At 42.7% G+C, this 27,463-nt stretch overlaps 1 protein-coding gene across 4 annotated transcripts in view; it reads right to left on the bottom strand.

Annotated features, from left to right (window-relative positions):
- MOB2 (MOB kinase activator 2) overlaps window positions 1–27,463 on the bottom strand; it is a 289,672-nt gene that overhangs the window by 29,309 nt on the left and 232,900 nt on the right. For 3 of the 4 annotated variants that reach the window (XM_029583069.1, XM_029583068.1, XM_029583066.1), the window contains exons 2-3: window positions 19,300–19,460; window positions 18,644–18,737 (exon numbers count right to left, since the gene is read on the bottom strand). In XM_029583069.1, coding sequence (XP_029438929.1) covers window positions 18,644–18,737; window positions 19,300–19,460 — 255 coding nt within the window. Of the gene's footprint in view, window positions 1–18,643; window positions 18,738–19,299; window positions 19,461–19,743; window positions 19,888–27,463 lie in introns of those variants that run through there. The other variant, XM_029583067.1, reaches the window with a different exon arrangement.

Here is a 27,463-nt window from a genome sequence, read left to right as displayed (position 1 = left end):
CAGTATAAAGAGGAAAGAAACACATCCAAAGGTAACCATCTTAAAGGCTAGGTCAGCGAACCGAAATACCAGAAACAGAAAATAATGAGAGAAACGGAAAAAAACAATTTCAACAAAATCCATAGCCCCATCAGTATGGTGAGCTCTCATGGAAAAGTCATCAGATGAGGTAGACACCAGTCAGAAAGAATGGGGGCAGATTTCAAAGGGATACGCGTGTATCCCCCAAAAACGCGCAAGCCCCAGGAAGCGAGTAAGTCCCGGGTCTTTCCTGGGGAGGTGTGTTGGGGGCAAGTCGCAGCAGCGCGTCATTCGGGGCAAGGCCACGGGCGTGGTTCCGGCCCAGGGGCATTTCGGGGGCATGGCTGAGGCCTCCGAAACTGCTCCCGGGCCGGGGAATCGCGCGGCCCGTGCACGTGAGTTATGCCTGCCTTGGGCAGGCATAACTTGTCAAACAAAGGTAAGGGGGGGTTGGGTTAGGGAGGGGAAGGTGCGAGGGGGTGGAGGAAACGGAGGCAGGCTGAGTGGCTCGGCGCGCGCAGTCTGCCGATTTTGCAAAGCCTTGCGCGCGCCGAACCCGAATTTTAAAGGATACGCTCGGCTACACGCATATCTATTAAAATCCAGCGTACTCTTGTTTGCGCCTGGTGTGCGAACAAAAGTACGCGCAGGCATACTTTTTAAAAATCTACCCCAATATGAACAGATGCTGGAGTGTGAGTGAAGAAAAATGAATGGTACTTATATCACTAGGACAATGCAAAGGAAGATTGTGGGATGACGTTCCTGCAGCCAACATATCAAACTCAATTCAATAAAAGCACAAGACTAAGAAATAACTTTACAATGTAGCAAGAAAAAACCAAAACGCGTTATATTATGTTGGTGCAAAAAGGTATGGATGGAAGGGAAAGAAATGGAAAGAACTGCAAGAAAATATTTAAAAACAATGGAAGCAAGCCTAACACCAGATAGGATCATTTTAATTACTGGTATGAAAATGTTTCCATCTTTGAATCTAATACTTAAAAAGGTTTAGACTGAAGGGAATGCTAGAAAACAACACACTTATAAATAAACTAAAGAAATAAAGCATGACTAACGTAGTAAAACTCTAAAGGTCTGTCTCTGTGCTTTGGTTTATTTTAAATACATTGAATACAATATAATTAATCCTTAAAAGTTAGGATTAAAGAATGCTGGTATCAGAACATGACCCTCTGAATCTCTGCTTGCTACCAACGTTGAGGAGCACCAGTTAATAATTACAATCTGGGCAATTACACAATCAGGTCTATGAGAGTCTAATGGGAAAATGGGTTTTGATACAGGGAATTTGGACACAGGAACATTTGCGGGAATATGTGACAAGGGGCTGCTTTTAAATCTTAGCCACCTCTATAATAAATACATTTCCCATAAACACTTGACATTCATATTTGTCGACTAGATTGTAAACTCCATTGAGTAGGGACTGTCTCTTACATGTATGTACGGTGTTGTGTACATTTAGTAGCACTTTAGAAATAAGTAGTAGGATTCCTGTAACAAACTATCGGGCCGATACAGTAAGGAGTGGTAGAAAGAGCTGCGTTAGTGCCGGGCGCACCCGCGGTTGCCGCACGCACAGTCCAGCTCTACCGCTTGATACTGTATGTAAATAGCTTGCAAATGCAAGCTGCGTCTAAGAAGCGTCCGTGAAGCATTAAGCCTGCGCAACCCATTTTACTGTATAGAGCGCTATACAGTATCCCGGGTGCGCTGGCCTAACGCTTCACGGACACGCTGGTATCTGTCATTTCAAATGTCATTTCCAGGAAGTGGACCAGGAAGTGGACGGTTCTCAGACGCTCGGGATTGCCAGTCCTCTCTCCCCTCCTCCCGAAGCAAGCAACGAAAGCGGAAAAAAGCGAAAAAGCGAAAAAAAAAAAAAGTAGCAAGAGAGAGGGGAGAGAGGACGGGCAATCCTACGCTCGGGATTGCCAGTCCTCCCTCCCCTCCTCCCGAAGCAAGGCGCGAAAAGCAGCCTTGCTTCGGGAGGAGGGGAGAGAGGACTGGCAGTGTAAAGCAACAAAGCGACTTACTTTTTTTGCAGCCCCCCTCCGGAGACGGACATCAGCGAAGACGACCGCGGCTCCCCTGCCTCCAGCTGCCTGCGAAGACGGACACATCGCATGGGCGAAAGCAGCCCCTGTGCGTGCAATTGGGCCGCTCAAGGCGTGACGTCACGACGTTTGGCGTCACAGCGGACAAAATCGTGACATGCTTTTTGACAATTTAGCCAAAAAGAGACTTGGAGCATTTGAATGTTTGAGATCCTGTGATTGAAAGCTGGCAAAGAACATATGGATTGAAGTATTTTGGGATTACAAGAGAATGTAGTAACTGAATGTTAGGCAAGATTTCAAAAAAACAAAAAAGGTTTTTTATATGCATTTAAAAATTATAAAAATTAATATGACTAACTTAACTAGCCTCCCTGTGGTTGAATATCAACCTCTTCAAGTCTAACATTCTGGCAACTGCAACGCCTAACTTTGGCTTTTCCCACATCTTCATTAGGACATTATCCAACATTGTATGAGGTGGCAATGCTGAAGATTCCACTGGAAAATTAAGTATCTTCAGGATGCCTATTACTTCTGACCAGGGATCTATTCTTTCTGGACAACTACATTTAGTGCCTTTCACATTTTCAACAAATTTTGAGTAAGTGAGATGTTCAGGAGGAAAAAGAATGAACCAGTGGCTCCACGGGCAGATCAGATGGTATCCCTGTGAAGCTTCTAGGGACTCTTGGAAATGGTATACTAGACCAGGAAGAGTGTGCAGAATTCCTACTAGAGAAGCAAAGCTTCCCAGAAGTCAACAAAGTATATAGTGGAGTAGCACCTGGCATAATCTTGAGTGGTGACTTTGCTTGAATTACAGACTGGTGAAAATGCTGAATAATGTGATTCTGGAATTAAAGAGGAGAAGAAATCTCAAACTATATCTATCTGGTCTACTGCCTGCTGGGCTGCTGTTAAGGGCAGAGCGTCTTCCTGTGATATCATGATGGAATCATGTACTGACATGAAGAACGATCCTGATAAGGGACCTATTGCCAGAATTGGGTCCAGTGTTTGTAGGTGAAGACCCTGAAAAAACAGTTGAGTTTGAAGCAAAGATGTCGTAATTGGAGGTGGTAGGTTAAGCATAGACTCTGCTCTGGCTGAGCTGTAAACAGTATATAATTGAGTTTGCAATACTGATATGGTTATAGCATTTTTCTGGATTTGTTGGCAAAACTGGGTAAGATGCTAATTTTGGAGCGTTGGTATTTGTGAGAGAGTGTTGAATGTTGTGAAGCGTCATCTGATATATGCTTATGCTAATGTGGACTTCACTGAGGATTTTTGTTTATACATCAACGATTTTTTAGGAACACTTTTCTCAGCACAGTGTGATGATTTTTGAACTGGTGGAGTCTGTTTCATGTGTTGGGCATGTCTATGCGTCAAACTTAGATATTTAATAATTGAGAGTCCCGATGTCCTGTGCACTGATGAGATGTGCAATCTAGTTGATGCATCTTCATTGATCCCTCTGATATACTATGCATCGATCTTCGGCAATATCTTTGGATGCTCGTGTATCAATACCTTTGAAGCATCTTTCATGAATGTTTTTGATGCATAGTGAATCAAGTACTTCAATGGTGCTTGCTTCTGGTGGACCCACACATGTCTCGATAAGCTTGGCTCATCTTGGTGGAACATTTTTTGCGACTTATGCATCTAGAAAAGAGTAAACAGTTTTGATGCATTTGATGCATCTCCAGAAGGATGGGACTTTGCACCATGGGGCATCGAGTCCTTTATCTTTTTGACTGCCGTGAGCTTAGATTGAGTTAACAGTGTTTTGCCTTCTGTGGCAATTTCACCAGTTCTGATGAGAGTGATGTGATGATGCATTAGATGATTTATTTCTGGAGGAGTCTGAGGACCTTTGACTTCTGATGCTGACAAACTGGAGCGTAGTCCCTAATCTTAGCTGCCCTCGACCCACTGTGAATGTGGGAATATCCTCCCACATGCTTCACAGTTAGGTTGATCATACTCCAGCTGAGGCAACGGTACCAGTGTTCATGGCTGTCCATGATGGACATGACCCATTTGCAGGTGCAGGTCTTGAATCCACCCATGTTGTTTTTTTGGGGTTTGTTTTATTTTATTTTATTTTTTAAATAAACCAAGTAGAGAGAGAGATAGAGAGAGAGAAATCCATCCATGCAAAGCATGGACAAAAAGAAATGAAGGAGGTTTTGGGCAATGCCCACGCAAGAATTCCTGCTCATGCTCAGAGTTCAAAAGCTCTACCAGCTTTGACAGACAGCGCCACAGATCATGTCTAATTCAGCCCTGCTTATCAACAGAAAAAATAGCTTCAAGAAGCCAATTCCAAAAGGAGGGAAAGATGGGTTTATATGCTATTTCTCCAGCTATCCTCAGAGAACACCTATTACAAGCAAGCAACTTTACTTTCTCCAAGAAAAGCAGAATATAGTCACACAACTGTGAATCTATTTAAGGGTTACCTTCCATCAAAACAGAGAATAAACTACAACCTTGTCTACTGGTTAATAGCATGTTTTATTGGAAGCATCTGAATTTAATTTTTATAATTTTTTTTTTTTTGTTTTGGTTTTTTTTTTAAAGAAGGCAATCCAAACTAATAAAGGAACTTGGGGCGATGGAAATATATTTTACCCTGAAAGAGACCTTGAAGAACTGATTGTACCACTATGGTGAGTTTCCTTTTATTGCCACCATTCAAAGGCGCTCACATCTCCTGATTTTCATAGCTGTAGTCAATAATAATCGCTTGCACATACAATTGCTAAGTCCAGGCCCCAGTATGCAATACTATTTTAAGGCTGCACTGAATGCAGGTTGAGTGACTCCGTTAAGTCAACAATGGAGGTTGTACAGGGCCCCTGGCCTGTGGTTTTACAACTCTAATGATTAGATTACGCTTCTAGATCTTGGTTTTGAAGGTGCAAGATGCTTAATTAAGGCAGAAATTCCCAATAATTTCAGTAAGGAGCAAAGTAGTGCAGTTGCCTTCTTAGTCCATGCAGATATATATACATATACTCAACTCACAATTAAACTCTGGAATTTGTTGCCAGAGGAAATGGTTAGTGCAGTTAGTATAGCGGTGTTTAAAAAAGGACTGGATAAGTTCTTGGAGGAGAAGTCCATTACCTGCTATTAAATTCACTTAGAGAATAGCCACTGCCATTAGCAATGGTAACATGGAATAGACTTAGTTTTTGGGTACTTGCCAGGTTCTTATGGCCTGGATTGGCCACTATTGGAAGCAGGATGCTGGGCTTGATGGACCCTTGGTCTGACCCAGTATGGCATTTTCTTATGTTCTTATGGATTTTAGATTTAGTAGGATATAAAAATATAAATAAAATACTGTCATGTGAAAAGTCAGTATCCAAACAATAGTGGGATATAATGTGTGGACGGAAACCTATGTCACAACCTTGTAAACCTCTTCAATGGAGTCCGATCTTAGATGAGCCACCATCACTTCCTTAACTAACATTATGAGCCCTGACATGGCAATCTGCTACCCAATTTAATAATTGTTAGCAGCAATCCTAGGTCTGTTAAAATCAAAAGAAACAAAAAGCTATAGGAACCTTCTATGGGATTTGATCCACTCCAGGTAGAAGGCAACAGCTCTCTCACAAATCTAAACTGTGCAGGGCTTGTTCCCCTTTATGAAGTCTGTGGAAGAATATGGATAGAATGATTGACTGGTTAAGATGGAATTCAGACACCACCTTAGTCAAGAACTTCAGGCGTATGAGAAGCATCTTCCTTCTGTGATTAAATTGTGCGTAAGGTGGCCTGCAGCTCCCCAATTCTGTAGATTGAGGTGACAGTCATCAAAAATGCAATCTTCCAGGTCAGATACTTGAGGGAGCAAGTGTTCAGAGGCTTGAACGGGGTTTTTATCAGCTGAGTTAATATACTGAGGTCCGATGATATAGTGGGAAACCTAATGAGACATTTCAACTGAAGCAAGCCCTGTAAAATCTTACAAGACTGTACAGAGATAGGGTTTCCCTCTAAATGCTGGTGATAAGCACCAATCAAATTAAGATGAACCCTAAAAAACTTGGTTTTGAGGCCAGACTCCAAAACATGTCAAAGGGGTTCAAACAGATTTTGTATGGGACAAAAGAAGGGATCCAATGCCTTGCCATCACACCAGATGGCAAAACTCCATTTAAAACCATAAGATCTACCAGTGAAAACCTTCTGGAAGCTAGAACTTGAGTTACTCCATCAATAACCTAAAGAACAAATTTTGTTCTCAATTTTCAGGCTGTGAGGGCAAAAGACTGAATACTGGGGTGAAACAGAGATCCTTGATTCTTTGTAAACAATGTTGGGGGAGTTCTCCAATCAAAATGGAGACTCGGACTCAGAAATAATCACATGAGATGAAGTTTGAGATGGCACACAACAGTGCTGAGCAGTCAGTCAGAGGTTTCCCTCTTCAGTACTATACAGCTTGACACTAATTAATACCCTCAATGTCCGGTTCTATCAGTACCCTCATTAATGCTGAGATGCTTGATGCTGATACCTCCATGTCTCAAGATGAGAAAGGTTTTGCAGATCCTCTTGTTCAACTCCTTCTCAAAGACTGCTGAAGCCAGAACCAAAGGAAGACTCAGTAGGTAAGGAGAGGACTTCCTGGGCAAGCAGAGGGAAGGTACCAATGCACTTGGTCTGGACCCCTGAAAATAACTTAGTCCCTTCCTGGGAGGCTTACCTCTAGGCATAGTTGTTTAGGAGGCTCGGTAGCAGCTGCCACTGTCTCTCTGCTCTCAATCTCGAATCCCAATGGAAACAGATGTTGTGACTAATACCAATGCAGATGCCCAATGCTCAACATCAATACTCAATCCTGATACTGATGTAAAGGAACCCTTCTCTAGCATTCTGGGATAGATCAATGCTCCCTCAAAGCTCTGTCAGTGGTCGGTGCAGTTCCTGGATCCTTTGTTACTGATGCCTTTGGTGGTCATGCAGAGATGTCCAATTTTTCACCCAAAATGTCAGTGGAATATGGTCTTCATTGTTTGATCATCCTGGGGGACATCTCTTGACAGATGCTTCAATGAGGGACATCATGGTTCACATCAAGGCAACTCGTGCAGACAATGTGAAAGTCAGTGAGGGACATCTTACTGTTGCAGTGTGGGCACCTCTTGAAGCTTGCAGGCCTTCTTCTGCATCATAGTTGGGAAAAATCAATGCAGTGAAATCAAAGAATAAAATCTTTGCAAAAAATAGGGCTGACCAAAGCTACTCTCACAAGGCTTTACAGGGACTGAAACCTTAGGGCTGAACACTATTGACAACAAAAAATAAAACCTATATAAAGGCAAACAAGCATGACTAAAAGGCTAAGGGGACTCAGAGAAGAAAATGAACTGACTGAAGAGACCCAGACTGCCGCTGAAGCATATTCTCATCACAGAAATGGTTATTGATTGGGTTTTTTTTAAATTATGTTTTGTATTTGTAAATTGCTCTGGCCAGATCTGGCATCTGTTGTGCAGTATATAAGAAACAAATAAATAAATAACTATTCTTCATGGACAGGATAATCAACTACATGACTGGGCAACATCATCTATAATACCAAAGCTGAGAATTTCCACAAATGTTTTTAAATGCCTAGAAGGCTTTTCTGAGCACAGGCATGTGCTGCAATCAGCAGTCTCTTACCTCCAGCTCCAGACCTGAGAATAACGCTGTCAATGCTGCCAAGGCCTATTTCAGCGAATGCGGCAAGATGCTGCCAACACGCATCAGACACCAGCTGCTCCAGAACTTTCTTCTCGCCAGACTCCTTAGGCACACGCGCATCACTCAAAGAATTAAAGGGACCATGGCAGGAAAAGCCCTATGGTCTCTGAGATTTATGTAGTAAGTCCTGGCCTACAAAAGGCCCTCGCCTGTCTTAGTCCTTTCCTTAGCAACAGGTCAACCTGCTTCCAGTGGTGTGAGTTGCCAGTGTACTTGTTCCTACATCTCCAGTTCCAGCTTGTCTCTGTTCCAGCTCTTGTCTTCAGTTTCTGGTCCTGAGTTTTCAGTCTTCAGTTCAGTCTTTGTCTTCAGCCTCTGTGATCCTAGTCTTCTTGTCTGTCTTTTTGGTTGCCTCTTCAGTGTTTCTCCTACTTGATTTGCTCCTTGCCTGCCTGCCTTGCCCATCCATCCCTTCTTTACCCTTTGGATACTGGATACTGACACCTTGGCCTGACTCTGCCTTCGAACATAGCCTGCCACCGGATACACCTTGCTTTCTCCTGTTCCAACCCTGCTACATCCATGAATCTCGTCACAAAAAGAGTTCCCTACCTAAGACCTGCTGGCCCAGGTATCTAAAGGTTCAACCGGAGGGGAACATGGGCTGGTAAAGGTGAAGCTCCAGTTGGTCCTCTGTTTCATCTGTGTCCGCCTTCTGATGGTGGGGACCTGCAGGGCCTCACCTTGCAGGTAGCGTTAACTCCACCTCGGTCCAAGGGTCCGCGCTCGCAACAGTGTATCTTTTTACATAGCCCCCATCACATGGGCCTCCCTCAATCTGCATATGTAGCTTAACTGAGAAGCAAACTCCAGAAAGGTAGGTAAGAGGATATGCAGGGCTTATTATCCTACATGGAGAATTTACTAGGAAGCAATTTGGCTTTCCCAAAGGTACAAGCATGATTATCAACCACACAGAGTGAATAAATATGGGTTGCCTTCCAACAAAAAAAGGGGGAGGGGAATCAAGCAACTATCCATCCACAATGCAGTAAACATTTTTTTGTTTAGAAGACAATCTGAAATAATAAAAATAAGCCCCGGGGGGGATGAAGTTGGATTCTACCCCTTGAAGAGACCCTGGAATACAAACTGACCAAACTTACTGTTGCACTGGGACTATGTAATTAAGCATAGTGATATGTGAATGTGTTGAAAGAAGTCCATGTTGCAGCAATGCAAATCTCCTCAATGAAATCCAGTCTAACATGGGCCACCAAGTCAGCCATGGCTCTGACACTATGAGCCTTGGAATGGCATTCTTGAGTTCAACCTACCTAGGCATAACAAAAAGGAAATGCAATCTTCTATCCAATTTGACAGAGTTTGTTACAGAGATCCCAGGCTTACTGGATTTAAAAGAAACAAAAATTTGGGTGGACCTTCCATGTCTGCTTGAAATAGGCGGCAACTTCTAACTTGCAATTTAGACCATGCATGGCTTGTTTGCCTTTGTGAACAAGTGGCCTGGGGAAGAATGGTAGCAAGATGATTAACTGGTTAAGTTGGAAGCCTGACATTACCTTGGGCAGGAACCTGGGAGGGTTATGCAGCACCACCCTGTTATGATGGCTAAGTCACTAGGACACAGAGCTCGCTAATTCTAAAGACTGACGTGACTGCAACCAAATATAATCTTCTAGGTAAGGTACCTCCATCCACATGGTGCCAGAGGCTCAAAGTGTTTTTATTAACTAGGTAAGAACAGTAGTGAGGTCTTATAACATAGCAGGTAGCTTGACAGGAGCATTCAATTGAAACAAATCCAACATAAACATGCACAAACATGGGGTTCCCTTCTACATGGTAATAAGCACAAAATTGCACTAAGGTGGTCCCTGACGTGTAAATGGGCTTTATGTGAGAAAATGGGCTTTTGAAAATTGCCCTGTAGGGTTATGCAAATAAAGGTACATACGTAAATCACTTATGCATGTATTTTTACACTCATATTAAAATGGTGTTCCAGAGCGGTTAGGCTAGGAAATTATTTATGTATTTATTTCTATGGGGGTAATTTTCAAAAGGATTTACATGCTTAAAACTGGCTTACATGTGTAAATGCACTTTACCTGTGTAAGTGGGCTTTTAGAAATTGGTATAATATATGGCATTGAATTGCCCATAGGTTTTACAAACAAGTGTACTATAAGTACACTTGTTTGTAAAATGTCAAATGTCATAATGCCTCTGTATCACTCCATGGTGAGACCGCACCTTGAATACTGTGTACAATTCTGGTCGCCGCATCTCAAAAAAGATATAATTGCGATGGAGAAGGTACAGAGAAGGGCTACCAAAATGATAAGGGGAATGGGACAGCTCCCCTATGATAAGGGGAATGGAACAGCTCCCCTATGAGGAAAGACTAAAGAGGTTAGGACTTTTCAGCTTGGAGAAGAGACGACTGAGGGGGGATATGATAGAGGTGTTTAAAATCATGAGAGGTCTAGAACGGGTAGATGTGAATCAGTTATTTACTCTTTCGGATAGTAGAAAGACTAGGGGGCACTACATGAAGTTAGCATGGGGCACAAATCGGAGAAAGTTCTTTTTTACTCAACGCACAATTAAACTCTGGAATTTGTTGCCAGAGGATGTGGTTAGTGCAGTTAGTATAGCTGTGTTTAAAAAAGGATTGGATAAGTTCTTGGAGGAGAAGTCCATTACCTGCTATTAAGTTCACTTAGAGAATAGCCACTGCCATTAGCAATGGTTACATGGAATAGACTTAGTTTTTGGGTAATTGCCAGGTTCTTATGGCCTGGATTGGCCACTGTTGGAAACAGAATGCTGGGCTTGATGGACACTTGGTCTGACCCAGTATGGCATTTTCTTATGTTCTTAAGTGTGTAAATGGGCTCTTGAAAATATGTTACATTTACAAGTCCTTTGAAAATTACCTATGTGCATAAAGTTAAGCACGGAAATTTACACCTGCTCTAGAGCATTTGCCTGCCCTAATTATCAAAGCAGATTTACATGCACGTCTGCTTTGAAAATTTGGGTTAAAGCGAGTATTTTTTTTTTTTTTTAAATAACTTATAGTCTTAGTGCACAGTTATAAAATAACTTTCATAGTGTTCAGCACTGCCTGTAGTTCCAGAAAATTTAAGGGATGACATTTCTCCTGATAGGACTAAGGGCCTGGGTGGGTAGCCCTTAAACGTGAGCTCACCAACCCAAGCTAGAATTATCTGCTATCAAGGTAATTTAATGGGGAGGAATATGAAAAGACAAGCTTTTGGTCAAACTGGCATGGGTTAGCCACCAAGTCAGAATCTCCTAAGCTCAGCCATGACACAAATGCGATCCTGAAGCCTCTACATGGCTTGGCTCCACTAGAACTTTAAGATCCACAGGGCTTATCTCATATGGTGACATGCCAAAGGAATGACATGGACTGTTGAGCCCATACTGCCTAATGTCCTTAACATATTCTAAGCTGAATCGCTCCCGTCACTGCTGTCATTAGATTAGTAATCCTGAGTCAGGTAATTTATGATGAACCCTAGCAACTTCAGAACCTGGATGGTGTTGCACACAAATTCCTCTGCCACTGCTCAAGATGTGCTCTTGCCCAGCCATTCGCCCAAATAGGGAAACACTCGCAGTCTGCACAGAATGCTGATAAATGAAAAATCTTTTATCACTGCAAATCAAAAACCAATGTTCTCTACAGACAAAAAAAAGAAAAAAAGACTGAAGCAAACTCTTCATGCCCAGAAAAGCCTACTAGGCTTTTCCAGGAGCCGTGGAAACCCTCCTCATCAGCACCATAGGACAGCTTCACTGGTGTGGCTGATCATTCTGCTTGTTCCTCAGAGATTGCATCTGTATGCTGCTGCTCCCACATGACGGCAGCAGAGCGGGAATTCCTGCTCATGCCTGGAAAGGTTTCTTAAGAAACACTTAAAAATGATGGCAGAAAAAGGCCAACTCATCCACACCAACTAATCAAGCTTTACAATTCCTACCACTCTCCTCAGAGATCCTGTGTTTATCCAGTGTTTTCTTGAATTCAAATACTGTCCTTGTCTCCACCAGGCATCTACTACCCTCTCTGTAATGAAAAGGTTCCTTAGATTACTTCGAGTCTGCCCCCTTGTTCTACAATCTTTCTGTTGACAGAGGCTTGCCGCCTGTGCATGAAAACGTTGGACATATTTTAATGTCTATCATCTCTGCTATCCCGCCTTTCCTCTACGCTATAGATCTCTAAGCTTTCCAGAATGTCTGGTGTCCGTGGAGATGTTGTCATTCACTCATGCGGCTATATTATCCAGACTGCCTTCTGAGAAAGCAGCAAAATCCTGGTCGGCGATAAGGGAGCCTACGTACAGAAACCTTGAGGGAACGTGCTGTTTACATAATTGGTTAATCTTTCCAGTGTAAAAGTCTTTTTAGATTTATGAAGGGAGATCCCCCAAATCTATCAGTTCCTTGAAAGTAAGAGATTTTTGCACCATCACTACTGCTGGCATTTGAGTTTCTTTACTGGCTTAGGATGTAACAAATCCCCTGAGAAATAACTTCAGGAAAAAAAGCAAAAACGAGCTTCAGCTGCTTAACTAGTGAGCAGGCTTCCTACTGCCTTAATAAGACAGCTGCAGTAGTCTAGTCCTGGCTGGGACATGCGGTTAATGAAAACAGTTTTCCTCTTCCAGGAGCAAGTAAAAGGAAAGGGAAGGATTTCTTAACCTTTGGAGACTCGGATCACCCTCCTCTGGAAGATATCTCAGAGCAGCAATACATACCACAGAGCACTTTGAATACGCCGACAGACAGCTGTGCCCCTGCCTTGTGTAGACTGTAAACAAGAACCACAATCAAAGCTCACACAGCTGTTGCGCTCTCTGCAGCTTGTTTACCTGGAGAGAGCCCAACATGACTACATGGTATACACAGTATGAAACAGACAAAAGATGGCCGAATTAGCACAAGTCTGAAATCTACATGCTTTATCACCACTAATGGTGGCAATGCTGCTCGTTTCAAATTCGTATTAATTCCCCCATTTTTCTGATTACCAGAATGAAACCTACATTGTGAGTAAGAGACAGCATCATGAAAAGCTAGTATGTGCTCCAAATCAGAAGTCAAGCATCAGGGAATGAGCAAGAGCGCCAAACGAGCTTTATAAAATTAAAAGCAGTGTTCTGTTTCATTGACAACAGATTCCTTATTCTGATGAGATTCTGGTAATTCTAAGTTTTAGAAATCACCACTAAGACTAATATGGTTACTAGATCTCTGCACTGTTGGCATTAATTGTATAAACCTGTAATGTTCTGAAGTAGGAGACTCGGGGTTCAGGCTCCTTCCTATTCAACAGGACCAGCAAGGCTTGGGCATGCCATGGAAGTGATACACTACAGCTCCAGGCACGGTGGTGACCCCTGCTGCAAAACTCAGTCCCGGGGAAAGCTTTCCACCAGCCCCGCATACTGTCTGGGTAAAAAGCAGGAGATAATCCAGAGGAGAGAATAAATAAAACATTCTCTGTGTTGTGCCGAGTTCACAGAAAGTAAAGTTAATCTGGTCTCTGATTTAACATACCTGAATTGAGACAGAGAAACTTCTTCTCCTGGTCATTTACTCCTCAATATAAAAAGAGGCATCTAAAGCACCACCACTGCAAAATCCTGCTTCCAGGTCTTCTTCAGGCCCGGAAGAATGAAGTGATCATGGTCATGACAGGGCAATATTTCCTATAAAAGCACCTGGTTTACATGGTTTCCCCACAGCAAGTTAACAGATTGGGGAGACAGGATTTGGGGTCTCCAATGCGGTGAAAACTGATCCTTAGTATAAAAGACAAAGACACACACATACACAACAACATGGTGCAGAGAGATTTGTTTGGACACTACAAACCACCACCATGAAGGGAAAACTTCCAGTTCTAAAATTCTTGCAACTATGGAGAGTCACTCAGGTGAAAGCTGAGGCTGAAGAAAATCTCTGTACTAAATCATTTTGGGAAAATCTGTTTCTAAGCTGGTGGTTCTTCGGGCCCCAATCTGTTTCAGCCTTTTCCCCTACACTTATCAATACTAGTACATACATACCCATAAACACCCACTGCCTCAGTCCTACATAACCAACAAGACTGTACATGTATCCAATAACAAACATTTAAAATCAAAGTAAAAGCAAAATGCCCCAGGCCATGCAGAAACATTTCAGACTCTTTTCTCTTTCTTTTTTGGTCATGCTGATCTCAAGCAGAAGCCCATCTGTTGACCTAGAGCAACTGTGCCTTGCACTATTGTATATCTCGTCATGCAAAAGGAGAAGGGGATATTGTAGCTAACGTTCACATCCAAGGCTTTTGGGGGGAATAGTTGCTTCATTGTGATTTTTAATTTGTCATATCTTCAATACCTGACACATTCATAGGATGTCCCATAAAGCTCCCAAATCCATTCTGAGTGAAACATTCTTATTTTGGTACTTTATTTTATTTAAACATCTTATCAGGGTTGCTGCTAGCTTTTTTTCTGGCCTGTGCAAACAATTACTGTGCCCCCCCCCCCCCCCCCAGTTCATTCATTCTCTGCCCTGGGCCCAGTTAAAGAACGCCCAACTCCCTACAAACTTTAAAAACTGACACACACCCCCCACCAATGGTTGATGCAAGGGTATTAGGTGCCCCAGGCAAACCTTATAGCCTTGTATAACACGCCCCCCCCCCCCCCATTCCACACACACACAGTGAGGTAAAACTATCACTTACATTATATTTACATGCACTGCTGTGATGCCAACCAGAAATCCCTGCAAAAATAGACATTTGGACCCCATAGGCCTATTGTGATGTGTGTTGGGTGTGGGCTTGACCCTCTGAAAGCCCTAAAACACTAATACACTTCCTATTAGGAGAATGCCTCACCTCAGTCACACATGCAGAACATAAACAGATCCTCACCAAATACAGAATAGAGCAATCAAAGTAGAAATACAAACGAGCAGACAAAAACTGAACTGGAAACCGCAAGAAGCCAGACACTCTATGAGGTGCAACAATGAAAAAACAGAACCATCACCATTCCTCAAACATCAAACAATAAAATCAAGAAATAGAATAAATACATAATACTAAAAACATACTGTTTAAAAAAACCAACTGATGATTAAAAGACCAAATTAAAAACTCATATACAAGTTTCTTTTTAATGTCCCAAACACCAATAAAATATTTCAAAACAGCAGACACAGCAAACACCTGAAAAATAAAATTTAAAAGGATTTTAAAAATTCACGCTCTCCATACCTGGAAACTTTTGATTTCCAGATACCCTGGGATTGTCGTGGAATAATGGGAGTGGGATGTACAAACTTTCTCCTCTCTTTCTTGTACATAGTCACACAAGCTCATATACACATACCCTCCCCTCTCAGACAAACCCACAGGCATCTCCAGCTCTTCTTTGGTTGGGATCTACCACCAACCCCAGGCCCTCATTTTCATTTCAGCTGCTGGCAGATTGGAATCCACCTGCAGCCCTCATTTCTCTCTCTCTCACACACACACACACACATCAGGCAGCCCCCAATTTCTCTCCTTGTCTCTCTCACCCCCCCCCCCCCTAAATAAGCTCCCATTTACACCCGCATACCCCAGGCAGATTCACATTCACACCCCCTATTCATCCCGGGCAGGCTCCCATTCTCATACACACACCCCCTAGTCATCCCAGGCAGGCTCCCACACACCCATCCCAGGCAACACACACACGCAGCCTCCCATTCACTCACACACACACATGCAGATCAGGCAGTCAGGGTCATTCCTCCTCTGCTGATGCTGCCAGCTGTTCCTTCTTTGTGGAGAAAAGCTGTTCTACAGCTCTTCTTCTGCTATGGCCTCCAGCTTCTGCTGCTGGTGGGTCTCAGTTTCTTCTGCCGCCGGTAGGATTGGGTCCACCGGTGCCATCAAGGACTTCTTCCTTCCACCACCGGTGGGATTGGATCCACTGGCAGCACCAAGGGCCTCTGTTTCTTCTGCCGCTGGTGAGATCGGGTCCACCAGTAGCACCACGGGCCTCTACCTGCTCCTGATGCCGCCCCACCAGATGTGCCACCCTGTGCAATTGTGCAGTTTGCACACCCGATGGTGCCAGGCCTGCATTTTATATTCTGTGAATCCAAAATGTTCAGCACAGATTACAATTTATGCTTTTTCACTAAAGTCAATGTAACTCTATGCACTGCCAAAAGGAGATGAGATATATACAAGTATTTCAGCAGAAAAGAACTTTCACAGAATGTAGCTGAAGAACTTTGACTCTGTAGGCAGGTAGAGGTAGAGAACGTAGGCTGTAGCTTGTAGCTCCTTGAGCATCATTTCTACTGCTCTGCTCCTCAGTCAGTAAGACACTGTCATTCTACATAAAGCACTTAACTCAGCACTCTCCCCAAGAAGTAGGTATAATGCTTCAGCCAGCTCAAAGAGCAAGAGCCTCAGCCTGGAACTGAACCCATATCACCCCTGAAAGTGCGAGCCACTAGACAGCCAGCAAGCGGGCTGATATTTTGAAAAATATGGTAGTGGTACTTTAACTCTCTAGTCAGTAATGAGTTTTTGAAAATACCCATTATAGTGTTTCATTATATGACATTATCTAGACAAGCAACTGGCACTGCAGGACAAACCTGGTGCCACTAGAAAGCTCCTGGCCTGTACTTCATCAAAGGACAAGGCTGGTCTTGACATTACCAGTGGGAAGGGAAATTATAGTGCTGTGATTTATTCATAAATATATGAAAACCCCACCTATCTTATAGACAACATCTAGGCAGCTTTCCAATAGGCATGTAAATCAATAATGTGATGGACCCATCAAGTGAATCTGCGGAGCCCTAGACATACTGCATCTATTTTTAAAACTGAAAAACAGAAACATCTCCAATAACTCTGTCTTCCACAATCTTCCTACAAAGAATTTGTATTCTAAGCATCCAAATAAATTTCTGTTTGTTCACTTTTTTACTTTAGAACCCAGAGCAAGGTGGCCTTGCTAATATTTGTTGGAAAAGGAATTAAGCATTTCTAGTCATCTCAAGTAACTCAGGGCTGATTCAGGCATACCCTTTGCATAGAATGGGAGATCGTATACTGTGTATACATTGAACCAGCCCAGCTTTTCACAACATGAATCTCACCTCTATGCAGAAGATTCATACTGAGGTTTATACTGACTCCAGGGAATACCATATATTTACTGTGTATTACAGCATAATGTCTCTGCCTTCCCTACAGTCCCTGAGCACTTGGTATATGTAATAAGAATGTAAGAATTGCCATGCTGGAAAAACACAAGGTACATTGAGCCCAGCTTGGCCAATCCAGGTCACAAATACCTGGCAGATCCCAATAAAGTAAATTTAATTCCTGTTACTCTCGCCCACGGATAGCAATAGCTATCTCTAGTCTACCTGGCAAATAATGTGTTCTGGACTTTTCCTCCAGGAGCTTGCCCATATCTCCTTTAAATCCTACTATGTGAGTTGCCTTGACCACTTCTTCTGGCAACAGATTCGACAGCTTGATAGTCCACTGAGTGAAAAAGTACTTTCTATCATTAGTTTCAAATCTGGTGGCTGTTAGTTTCATGGAGCATCCCCTTGTTTTAATATTACTTGAAAGAGTAAATAATCATCCTTTATTTACCCTTTCCACCCTAGTAATTGGGATTATTTTTCTCATTGTGCATCACTTTGCATTTTTCTACATTAAATTTCATCTGCCATTCAGTTGCCCAATCTCTTAATCCATAGGTTCTCAACCCAGTTCCTGGATATTGTCACAGATATTTGTTTTAGTTGTTCATAAACTGCATCATTAAAGAATGTTTCAGGTGTGAATATGTTCCCAACATCCTCCTCCATAAAGACCAAGGCAAATAATTCATTCAGTTTGTCTGCCAACTTCTTGTCTTGCCTGAACACTTCTTTTGCTCCTTGGTCATCTAGTGGTCCAATTGACTTCCTCACAGGTTTTTTGCTTTGAATGTACTTGAAAAAGTATTTATTACTTTTTTTCCTTCATTGGCAAGCTTCTTCTTAAACATCTCTCCTGGTCTAACTACTGTTTTGCATCTAACTTGCTAGTGCTTATGCTCTTGCATATTTTCATCATTTGGGTCTGCTTTTCCATATTTTGAACAATGTTTTTTAAGATTTAGATGCCTCCTTTACTTCACCTTTCAACCACATTGGCAGTTATTTGGTCTTCATTTGATCTTTTTTAATGCGCAGAGTACATTTTATCAGGACTTCCAAAACGGCATTTTTAACAACATCCATGCCTCATGCAAACTTAATCCTTGCAAGCACTTCTTTTAAATTTTATCTAATTTCCTAATTCTATCATAGTCTCCCTAAATTCCTAATTCTATCATAGTAGTATATAAAGTTATATACTACTGTAGTAGCTTTACTTAAAGTCCTCCCTGCGGTGATTATGTCAAATTTGATTGCATTATGATCATTATTTCTTAGCACACTAATTCATGTACTAATTACTTACAATATTTGTTACATTCCATAAACTCTTCCTTTCTGTCTTATGTGCAATCACAGCTCTTCCAGAAAATGGAATATGTAGTAATCATCTGTAAATAGCATTCCCCTGTGCACACAGCAGCAAATTGACACTTACATGTTGCATATAGTCCATATCTTAATATTCTCCTGCCAGTATATATCACTCTTCCAACCCGCTTAGCAATGAGATTGTAACGGTCACTTACGTGTTGCATACAGCCATCGTCTGGCATGTCTCTCCTGTGCAGAATTCGGAGATTGTGCTATACTGTAAATTGATGTGATTGAAAAAAGTTGTTGCTGGAAAAAAATGATATAAATTAGAAATGCTAGAATTATCAATGTAAAACTAACTCTTCGCACCCTTTGATCAGACTGAACTAGTGGAAAGAGAAATGTATACAGTTCCCTTGGGGACACAACAGACAATCACTGAAATGTGATAATGGCATGTCTGAAGGCCTCACCCACGAAAGGGCAAATAAATTAATTGCTCCTGATGTATCTGATTCCGGCAAAAACATCTGTCCATAGCTGTTCTGTTTGAGTTTGTAGGACAGGAAACACCCTCTCAGATAGAAAAACCAGAATGACTTGAGTTAGTCATTTTTAGATGGCTGTAGGACTTTTATCTATGTATATCATTCAGAGTGCTGCTGCAATATGAAAATAATAAAGAAGCAGAGTGAGAGCATATTTTTCAGGACCCTGGAAATATTTCAGTTCCAAGAAATAGTCCTTTTCTATAAAAGCATTTATGGCAATGCTGTGAAAGTCAGTTGCAGAACAGCATGCACCAGATAAGAGCACAGATGCAAGATTTTATAAATAAATAAATGTTCCTTTTCCCCCAGATACTTACTGTTGCTCGCTAGCCACTCATTTAGGTCAATTTCTCGCGGTAACATCACCAGCTCCTTGAATTCAAAGTCTGTGACTCTGGACTTCGTGTACTCAGGCTCTAAATAGAGTTTCTTCTCTTCCGGCACCGGCTTTTTACCATTTGGCTTTGCTTTGGATTTCCTGCAGAAAGGAGAGAATACAAGGGGGTAACTGAATGGTCCTGGATTCAGTCTAGAAATATCCATTTACAGTTCATCCTAATTTACCAGTTAAATAACCTGACAAACTTATCTCCCAGTGGGTCCTAGAAGTTGGAAACTGTTCAAAATGACAGGAAGCAACTTCTCAAAATATCCTCCTAGTTCTGCAACCATCTGCATCTTTAGTCAACTCCAAAAATAAAAGGCTTGGCTATTTTTCATTAAAACAAATGGCTCTTGTTTGCTTGTTGCCCATGCATTACCTTCTCACTGGTAGCCTGAATGTACTGGAAAATGATCCTTGATGAACACTTACATACATTAAATACAAAAGAAAAAATAAGCTCAGTGCCTTGATCCTGATCCTGGTAGCAAATGTCCATGTGTAACCTTCCTGACTTCTTATGGCAGAACTGGCATCGCTTTCTCTAACATAGTAACAGAAGTTATTGTGTTGCTATGTTAAAAGAGAGAGATGCCAGCACTATCATAAGAGGAGGGAGAATTCCTCTTATATGGTTGAAATATGTAACACTCTGTCTTTCTGAAAGACTCCCTCGGTTCAACACGTTTCACTGCAAGATTAATCCATCTCCGTCTGCTCTCCTCCACATATCTTTTATGCATTTTACAAAATATTAGTATGTGGGCCCTGAGTGTCCTCCTGCCATATATTTTCCTAACTGTATGCAATTTTGGGAAGCTGCCTGACCTCTCCCTAACCCCATAGGAATGCTGTTGCTCGGTGTCTGAACCAGCTTGCCCCGACGCTAAGCAGCACAAAGCCAGCTGAAACCAAGCGCTGGTGGTCACAGCCTGCAGGGAAGTCAAATGTACTGCATTCCAGGCAAAGAGGGTCACTATCCCTGCTCAAACCAAACACATGCAGGCAGTGACCGCAGACATCTCTTCCACTTCTTGCCTCAAAGGAAAACATTTCTCCGTGTAAGGAAACAGCAAACGGCTTTCCAAGTCAGGGCAAACTTTTCTTGCATTACTTAATCAGGGGTCACCGTTAGACCTCCAGGTATTATCAGCAGAGGCACACTTCAGAGAGACTACGTGGAAATCTGATAAAAACACGTCTAGTAATACCACAGTAGAAACTAATTAAGACCCTCTATTTTGCACTAAACTATTTGCAGTGATATTTTCAGTTTCTGTGTCAAGTTTCTCTTTCCTGATGTAAATATGAATGCATTAAAAGCTGGCAGACTGTAAAGGCAGGAAAAATCCTGAAGCCGGACTAGCAGTCACTGGTGGAATCGGGGAATATTCGATCCTTAGAAAGCGGCAGAGTAAATCACAGTCACTCTGTGATGATTCAAGGCAGCATGGCCAAATCACAGCCTTCCAGCCAATGCCCTGCATTTCATCACCTCTGATTTGTCTCCTTCCCCATTAGGATTCATACAGACCAATATTCAAAGGACACTGAGCACCTGGTTTCCTTTTTAGGCAGCTGAACTTCAGCAAAGTTTCAGCCAAAATTAGGGATATCAGTTTTAGGATGAGAACGTATGCAACTCGGGGTTCTACTGGAACGTATGCAACTCGGGGTTCAGCAAAGTTTCAGCCAAAATTAGGGATATCAGTTTTAGGATGAGAACGTATGCAACTCGGGGTTCTACTGGTAATTTTAAGCTTAAATTAGGCACCCAGTGCTGGATATCGGCACTAAGCACTTATCTTTCTTTCCCTGCCCCCAGGTCCCTTCCACGTTTTTAGGTACCAAGTCAAAACTGCTGCCTAAATTAGGTTTTAAAGGGGCAAAATTAGGTGCCTAACTGTGAAAGTAAGGCAACTGAACTCTGAAAACTGACCTCTCAGTTCCTAGGGAAATGCCCACCATGGTGGCTCTGAGATATCTGCAAGAAAACTGCAGACTCTCCCTGTATTCAACAGGGGTCCAGCGCTGCCATGCCCATCTTAAAAGCACCCAATACACCACATTTACAAGAAACCATTTATCCTATTCCAAGTCCAATGATGCAGTCCAGAAAGCAAACCTTCACCAATCACCCCCGAGGGACGTTTGTTTTCTGGACACAAACAGAGATGATATGCAATAAACTGTGGTGCGCCTGCTGCTTGGACTTTCTGGTAACTTCTGAAAGCCATTTTGAAACACTGCCACATTTTAATGACTGATGCACACTTCTTTTGGCTGGATTACTTGTTGCTTCTTACTCCTGGAGAAACACGTTTTCCTCTTTCATTTGCAAACGACACTGTCAGCGGGCAGTAGTGTACCTACATACCTCACTGCACCCGTACACTACGACGGTAACTTTTAAACAGCCGCACACGTATGCCGGCTCGCACCAAAGGATGTGGCCATTTTATAACATACGCGTGAACATGCACACGTTAGAAAATAGGCTGAATGCGCGTACAAGTGCACGCAAATCCCACTTCCATCACATAAGTGGGGTGTCACGCATCCACACCACTGCCAGTTTCACCAGTTCGTTCCCGGTTCACCCAGGCAAGGGACAGGAAATCGCAACCCCTTAGTTTAATAGTCTCTCTTTCCCCCCTGTTAGCCATGACCCTTAAAACCCCACTGACTACCCCAGATTTTATTTTATTTCTTATATGCCATCCATATTAGTAGTAAAGTTAGGTGGCAGGGGACCCCAGCGTGCACTTGTTATGTGTACATTTCATGTTAAAGTCCCAGAATGCCCATGTTCTGCCCTTGCCTCACCCAGACCATGCCCACAACCTTTTTGGGCTCTCTCGCTTGTGCGCACACTGGGAGGTGTGTGCATACATGGATGCCTTTTAAAATCTGCACGGTGCACGCCGGCTGGACGCACTCGCGTATCTCCCAGCTCTGGCACGCACCGGGCTTTTAAAATTCACCCAAACGGGCGCTGCTGAAAGAGAAAAATAATAAGCACGTGATTCATAGCTACACCTTAAAGATCTGTGCGCTGAAGTCTGATTCATCTTTGCATTAGAGTTAAGTCAGGGGCACCGAGCAAAACTCCTGAACCAGGCGGTATTGTGGCAAAGGGCTGAATGGCCTCGACTTTTCTCTAACGAGCCAACAAGATCCTCCAAACGTCCAAGACTCTGAATCACGACTGCCCCTTTTCAAAAGATCAAAAGGGCTGTGCACGAGGCGAGCAGTGTCAGAAGACATCTCCGGCTACAGACACACAGGACACATTCTTAAATACAAAAGCCCTTTAAATGTTTAGCGTACAGATGGTGACATGGTTTGTATTTTCATAACCTTTCTGCATGACAAGGTAGACACAACTGGTCAGGAAAATGGATGAGACGGCGAGTAAGACTTAAGAAAAGGTAAACCTGAGAAACCAAGCATGTACAGAGGTAAAAATACTTGCTAAATTATTTCGCATTTACAAAAAGAAATTCAAGTCAAAGAATTTTTTTTAAGCAATTCATTGCGAGATCAACTATTTCCACTACCTTCTCACCAACTTTGCCACGACTAAGCAGTTGGGATGGATAAATAGGCTCAGAGATCCCCTTCTGTTCCAAGAGTTGGAGAGGTTCACAGACCTCCCTCCCGTATCTGCCTGCCCCAGGAGATGGGGGAGATTCACACAACCCCCAGAACATGTGGAGACTCACAGACCCTCAAACCAGTCAGAAGACCACCTATCACCAACCTCTATTCGACTTAGGAATCAATATAAAGAGGCTTATACAGGACTCAAAGCTAATCAGCATTAAAACAGATGCTCCCTTGCCATCTGTGTACAGCAATGAGACTTTAAAAAAAAAAACAAAAAAAAACACAAAATACTAAGAAGCTGGGATGGAATCTTAGTAACACTTTGCCCATTTATCGCATTGTGTTAATCCTTAAGCCTCCATTTCCCAGGAAAATGCCATTTCATAACAAGTCAATAGCCGATGTGCGGCACAACCAGGTATACACAGGAACTCAGGTGTGAGTAGCATCTCCTGTAATAGCTTTAGCAGAGGAAGCAGAGTAGCAGATGACACTCTTTCAGCTCTTCCCCATTGCAAGTGGAAAAGCGATTATACATGCACAATAAAATGCACATGTGCACCTCACCAGTGTGTGCTGCTGAAGTATGTCTGGAAAGTGGATCCAGCATTAGGTATAATCAATGCTTCCTTCCCAGAGATTAGCTTGCAGCGCAGGAATAACTGGGGAGAATGTCAGCCCTTTGCCTTGAGGAAGCACTCGTTGCTTCACTGGCGTACCTCGTACAGCAAGAACAAAGAAATGTATAGCGTTGAAACGGCGTGCTGCTGTATTCTGCCCCCAGAAACAGGAGTGGGCTGGACCCAGACAAAATGGGCTTGAGAAGAAATAGATTCGGGAGCCTTCTGCCTATACCAGCCACCTTTCCCTCGGGTAACCCTCAGGCGCCGATGGCCGACAGGACTAGGATAGCAAGGACAGGAAATGGCATACACACACCAGGGAACTTGAAGGCACCCACAGAAGCAAGGCAGGACCGATAGAGGGGCATGAATTAAAGGCAAGGCTAAAGCAAAACAAAACAAAACTAGGAACAGACTGACAAAACAAGCAAAACAAGAGCAGAGAGTATGCAGGACTGGAAGGGGTACCCAGAAGATTAGAGTCAAGTGCAAGATACAAGAAGAAAATGCAAGAACCAGACACAGAGCAGGCCTGGGGCCAAGACTAGGAACACTTGGCACTCAGTATGGTGCGAGGCTGTCTTATAACTGCAGCAGTAACAGAACATGGCCGCCAGCAAGACTGCCAAGCCACAAAGCCTAGGCAACTAGGCAAGAACGCATGGCCCACTGAGGACCCCTGCTGGCAGGAAGCAATAATGCCCACAGATCCTCCACTACCTGCGAATGTTTGGGCCTCCCATACTACAAGTTCCAGAGAGAGAAAACATTGGCTTTACTGCGCTGATTAACTTTAGAATCAAACTGAATGTTTATAACTGGATATTCTACCTTAGATTTATGAAGAAATAACATTTTTGGCTTTGTGATGCAAGGGTACAGTAAAATGTTAGTAAAGCAGGGACAAATGCATTGTCCAAGATGCACAAGTTCACAGCAACTCTGAATACTGAGCTGGCAACTGTCCCTTGTCAGGAAAGACAGCTCCTCATCCTGGAAAAACAAAACAAAAAAAAGGACCAGAATGTGGTTCAGTCTCGCAAAAATAAATTCCTCTAGAGTCTAGGTCAGTGTGTTTAAGGGGTGTCCCAGTTTCCTCTAGCATGTAGCTGCTGAAGCTCTGGCAGCTCTCAATATGAACTTTCTGCAGGCAAGTCACCTTGTGCTTCGCATGGCAGTCTGCTGAGCTACTCACTGAGAAAGAAGAAAGCGCTCATCATGCCTGGGCAGTAAGTGAAGGTAGCATCCTCCATCAGGCACTGTTCAGAGGTGGCAGGGTTATGCATCAGCTCAAGCACAGAGCTGCAAACATTCCTTACATACACACACTGATGATGTTGAGCAAAACACTTCCATGTAACCAGTGACACTGTAACCACATTCTACAGCACAGCATATGCTAACGATTTACAAAGAATAAGTGATCAGGAGATATTCATGCAGAGGGACTATGCAAGTGTCTGGACTGATGGGGCTTGAACACACAACCCTTGAAAGCAGAGGAGCCCTGTGAGATACAGAAGCAGGAAAAAAAACAAGGGGACATTTACCCTCCAAATGCCAGGTAGACAGACATGCCCTTGGAAGGTCCCACTGGTTCAGCAGAGGGGATGTCCTGACTGGTGATACAAGGAGAGCAACAGCAGCACACCTTTGCTGTAGAACAGACTCCTGGGATACTTTCTTTGCAATCGCTAGCTTGTAAACCCTCTGGAATAGGGAAATACTTACAGTATCTGAATGTAATCCGCTTTGAAGTGCCGAAAAGTAAAATATAAAAATATAAAAAAATAAAAAATTCTAAAAATCTGCTCGCCTAGCTTTATTCCTGTTTACCTTCATCTCTGCAGTCTGTTTCAGAGACTGCAGAGATGAAGTCTCTGAAACAGACTTCATCTCTGCTGTCCCTGCTCTACATTAAGCCTAATTAACCATTAGACAGATTAGGCGCAGGTTTCTTGGGTGCGGCAAAGAGCAGCTGCAATGACACCAAAACAATAGGTCCTAACAACCACACAAACTCTTGTGTGCAGAAGCAGCCACACCAAGTATTGCTTTGTTTTGGTATGTGAGGTTGTGTGTGTGTGGGGTTTTTTTTTTTGTTTGTTTTTTTTTAAGTGGTTTGACACCTTTATATCTTCACCTCTCACAGGACAAGAGCTACCAGCTTTGTTCCCAGCCTGTGGTTTAGGGTACAGGAGGGGAGGCGGTAAGGCTGGATTAAGCAGAATAGAAGAGCGCTACTCTGATCCTTAATCCTGTCCTCTTCCTATTGTTTCCCCCCTTCCTGCACCCTCTCAGGGAGCTGAAGGGAACAGAGGAAGGTGTGAAGCTGGAATGGAGGCAGAAAAAAAAGAAGAGTTTGGTTTTTGACTGCAGAATTTTACTGCTAATCTGAGGTCCCCTAATTTGTACTTGGTGAGAGTCTGTTTATATTGTGTGTGTGACTGAGGTGCTAACAGGTAGATTCTATGCAGGGATGTGTAGCAGTGGGGATTTTTCATTTTCCCAATAGGATGTGTGCTACATATATGATGATAATATATATCACAGTCTGAGGCTGTTTGGAAGAATTTACTCCTTATCTGAACCACAGCTAAAGGCAATATGTGAATATCTACAAGAAAATCTGGAGGGGCTCCATCAGAATTTTGGCTCCTCTAGTAGGAGCCCTCAACTTGCTCGCAACAAACACTGTTCTCTCTAGCACTGTGTAGATTACAGGGCTCCTAATGCAGTTACTATCCATAACAGGTATCCTTCTCCCTCTCAATAACGAGCTCCTGGAACATCTCCAGCTTGCCCATTTCTTCATAAAATTAGATTTTAGAGGAGCCTAGAACTTAATTTGCATCTGGGGAAGGGAATGTATGGAAAATGGCATTCCATACCCGGTATGAATATTTCAGTATCTAGTAATGCCATTTGGATTAAGGAGTGTTCCAGCTACATCCCAAAACCTTGTAAATGAACTGTTCTGAGAAATATGTTAGACCAGCACAAAACGGTCTATTTAGATGATATTCTAATAGTCTTGGAGAATCTGGCAAACCAAGACCAACAGATATGTCAGCTTTTAGACTGCCAAAGAAGGCATAAGCTATTCACGAAGCTAAAGAAATTACAGTATGGGAAAAAAAAAACTCCAGAGATTTCAGAGGCTACAGATTACCAAAAGGAATACACATGGACCCCACATATGATTTCAGCAGCGATAGAATAAACAATCCCAAGGGATATGAATGGGCGTGCAACGTTTCTTGCAAAGTTCCATCAACTTCTCAAGAAGTTCTTAAGAAGGGAATCCCATTCAAATGGACCTCTGAATAGCAATAGGCATCTAGTTGTCTAAAGCACTGACTTCTGCCCCAAATCTGGTAAACTCTGAACCAGAGCAACCATTTGCAATAGAAACAGATGCATCAAGACTGGCCATAGAGGCTATTCTGTCCCAAACAGGCACCAGGGAACATGCTCCACCCCTGTGACTTCTAATCCAGCACTAGAGAAGAGCTACCACATTTATGATAAAAAGCTGCTGGTGATAAAGTTAGCATATGAGGAATGTCTCCATCTTCGGGAGGGGAAACAGCATAAGATCCAAAAATGCACATATCACAAGAATCAAACACTTCTAAAGACCACCTGAAATATGAATTCAGTACTAGCACACTAGTTATTCTTTCGATTCAACTTTGTATTGACCTATCAGCCTGGGTCCAAAAACATCAAGGCAGATGCTCTGTCCCATAGAGAGGGCAAAAAGATACTTGACAAAAGAGACACCAATGACTCTACTTTGAATTATGAACTTTATTTTAGGCACTAGAAAGCAGGGTATTGTGGAACAAATTATGGAAGAACTGG

The sequence above is a fragment of the Rhinatrema bivittatum genome, chromosome 17 (assembly GCF_901001135.1).
Source record: "Rhinatrema bivittatum chromosome 17, aRhiBiv1.1, whole genome shotgun sequence".
Classification (NCBI taxonomy): domain Eukaryota; kingdom Metazoa; phylum Chordata; class Amphibia; order Gymnophiona; family Rhinatrematidae; genus Rhinatrema; species Rhinatrema bivittatum.
This window is presented reverse-complemented; position numbering and strand designations above follow the sequence as displayed.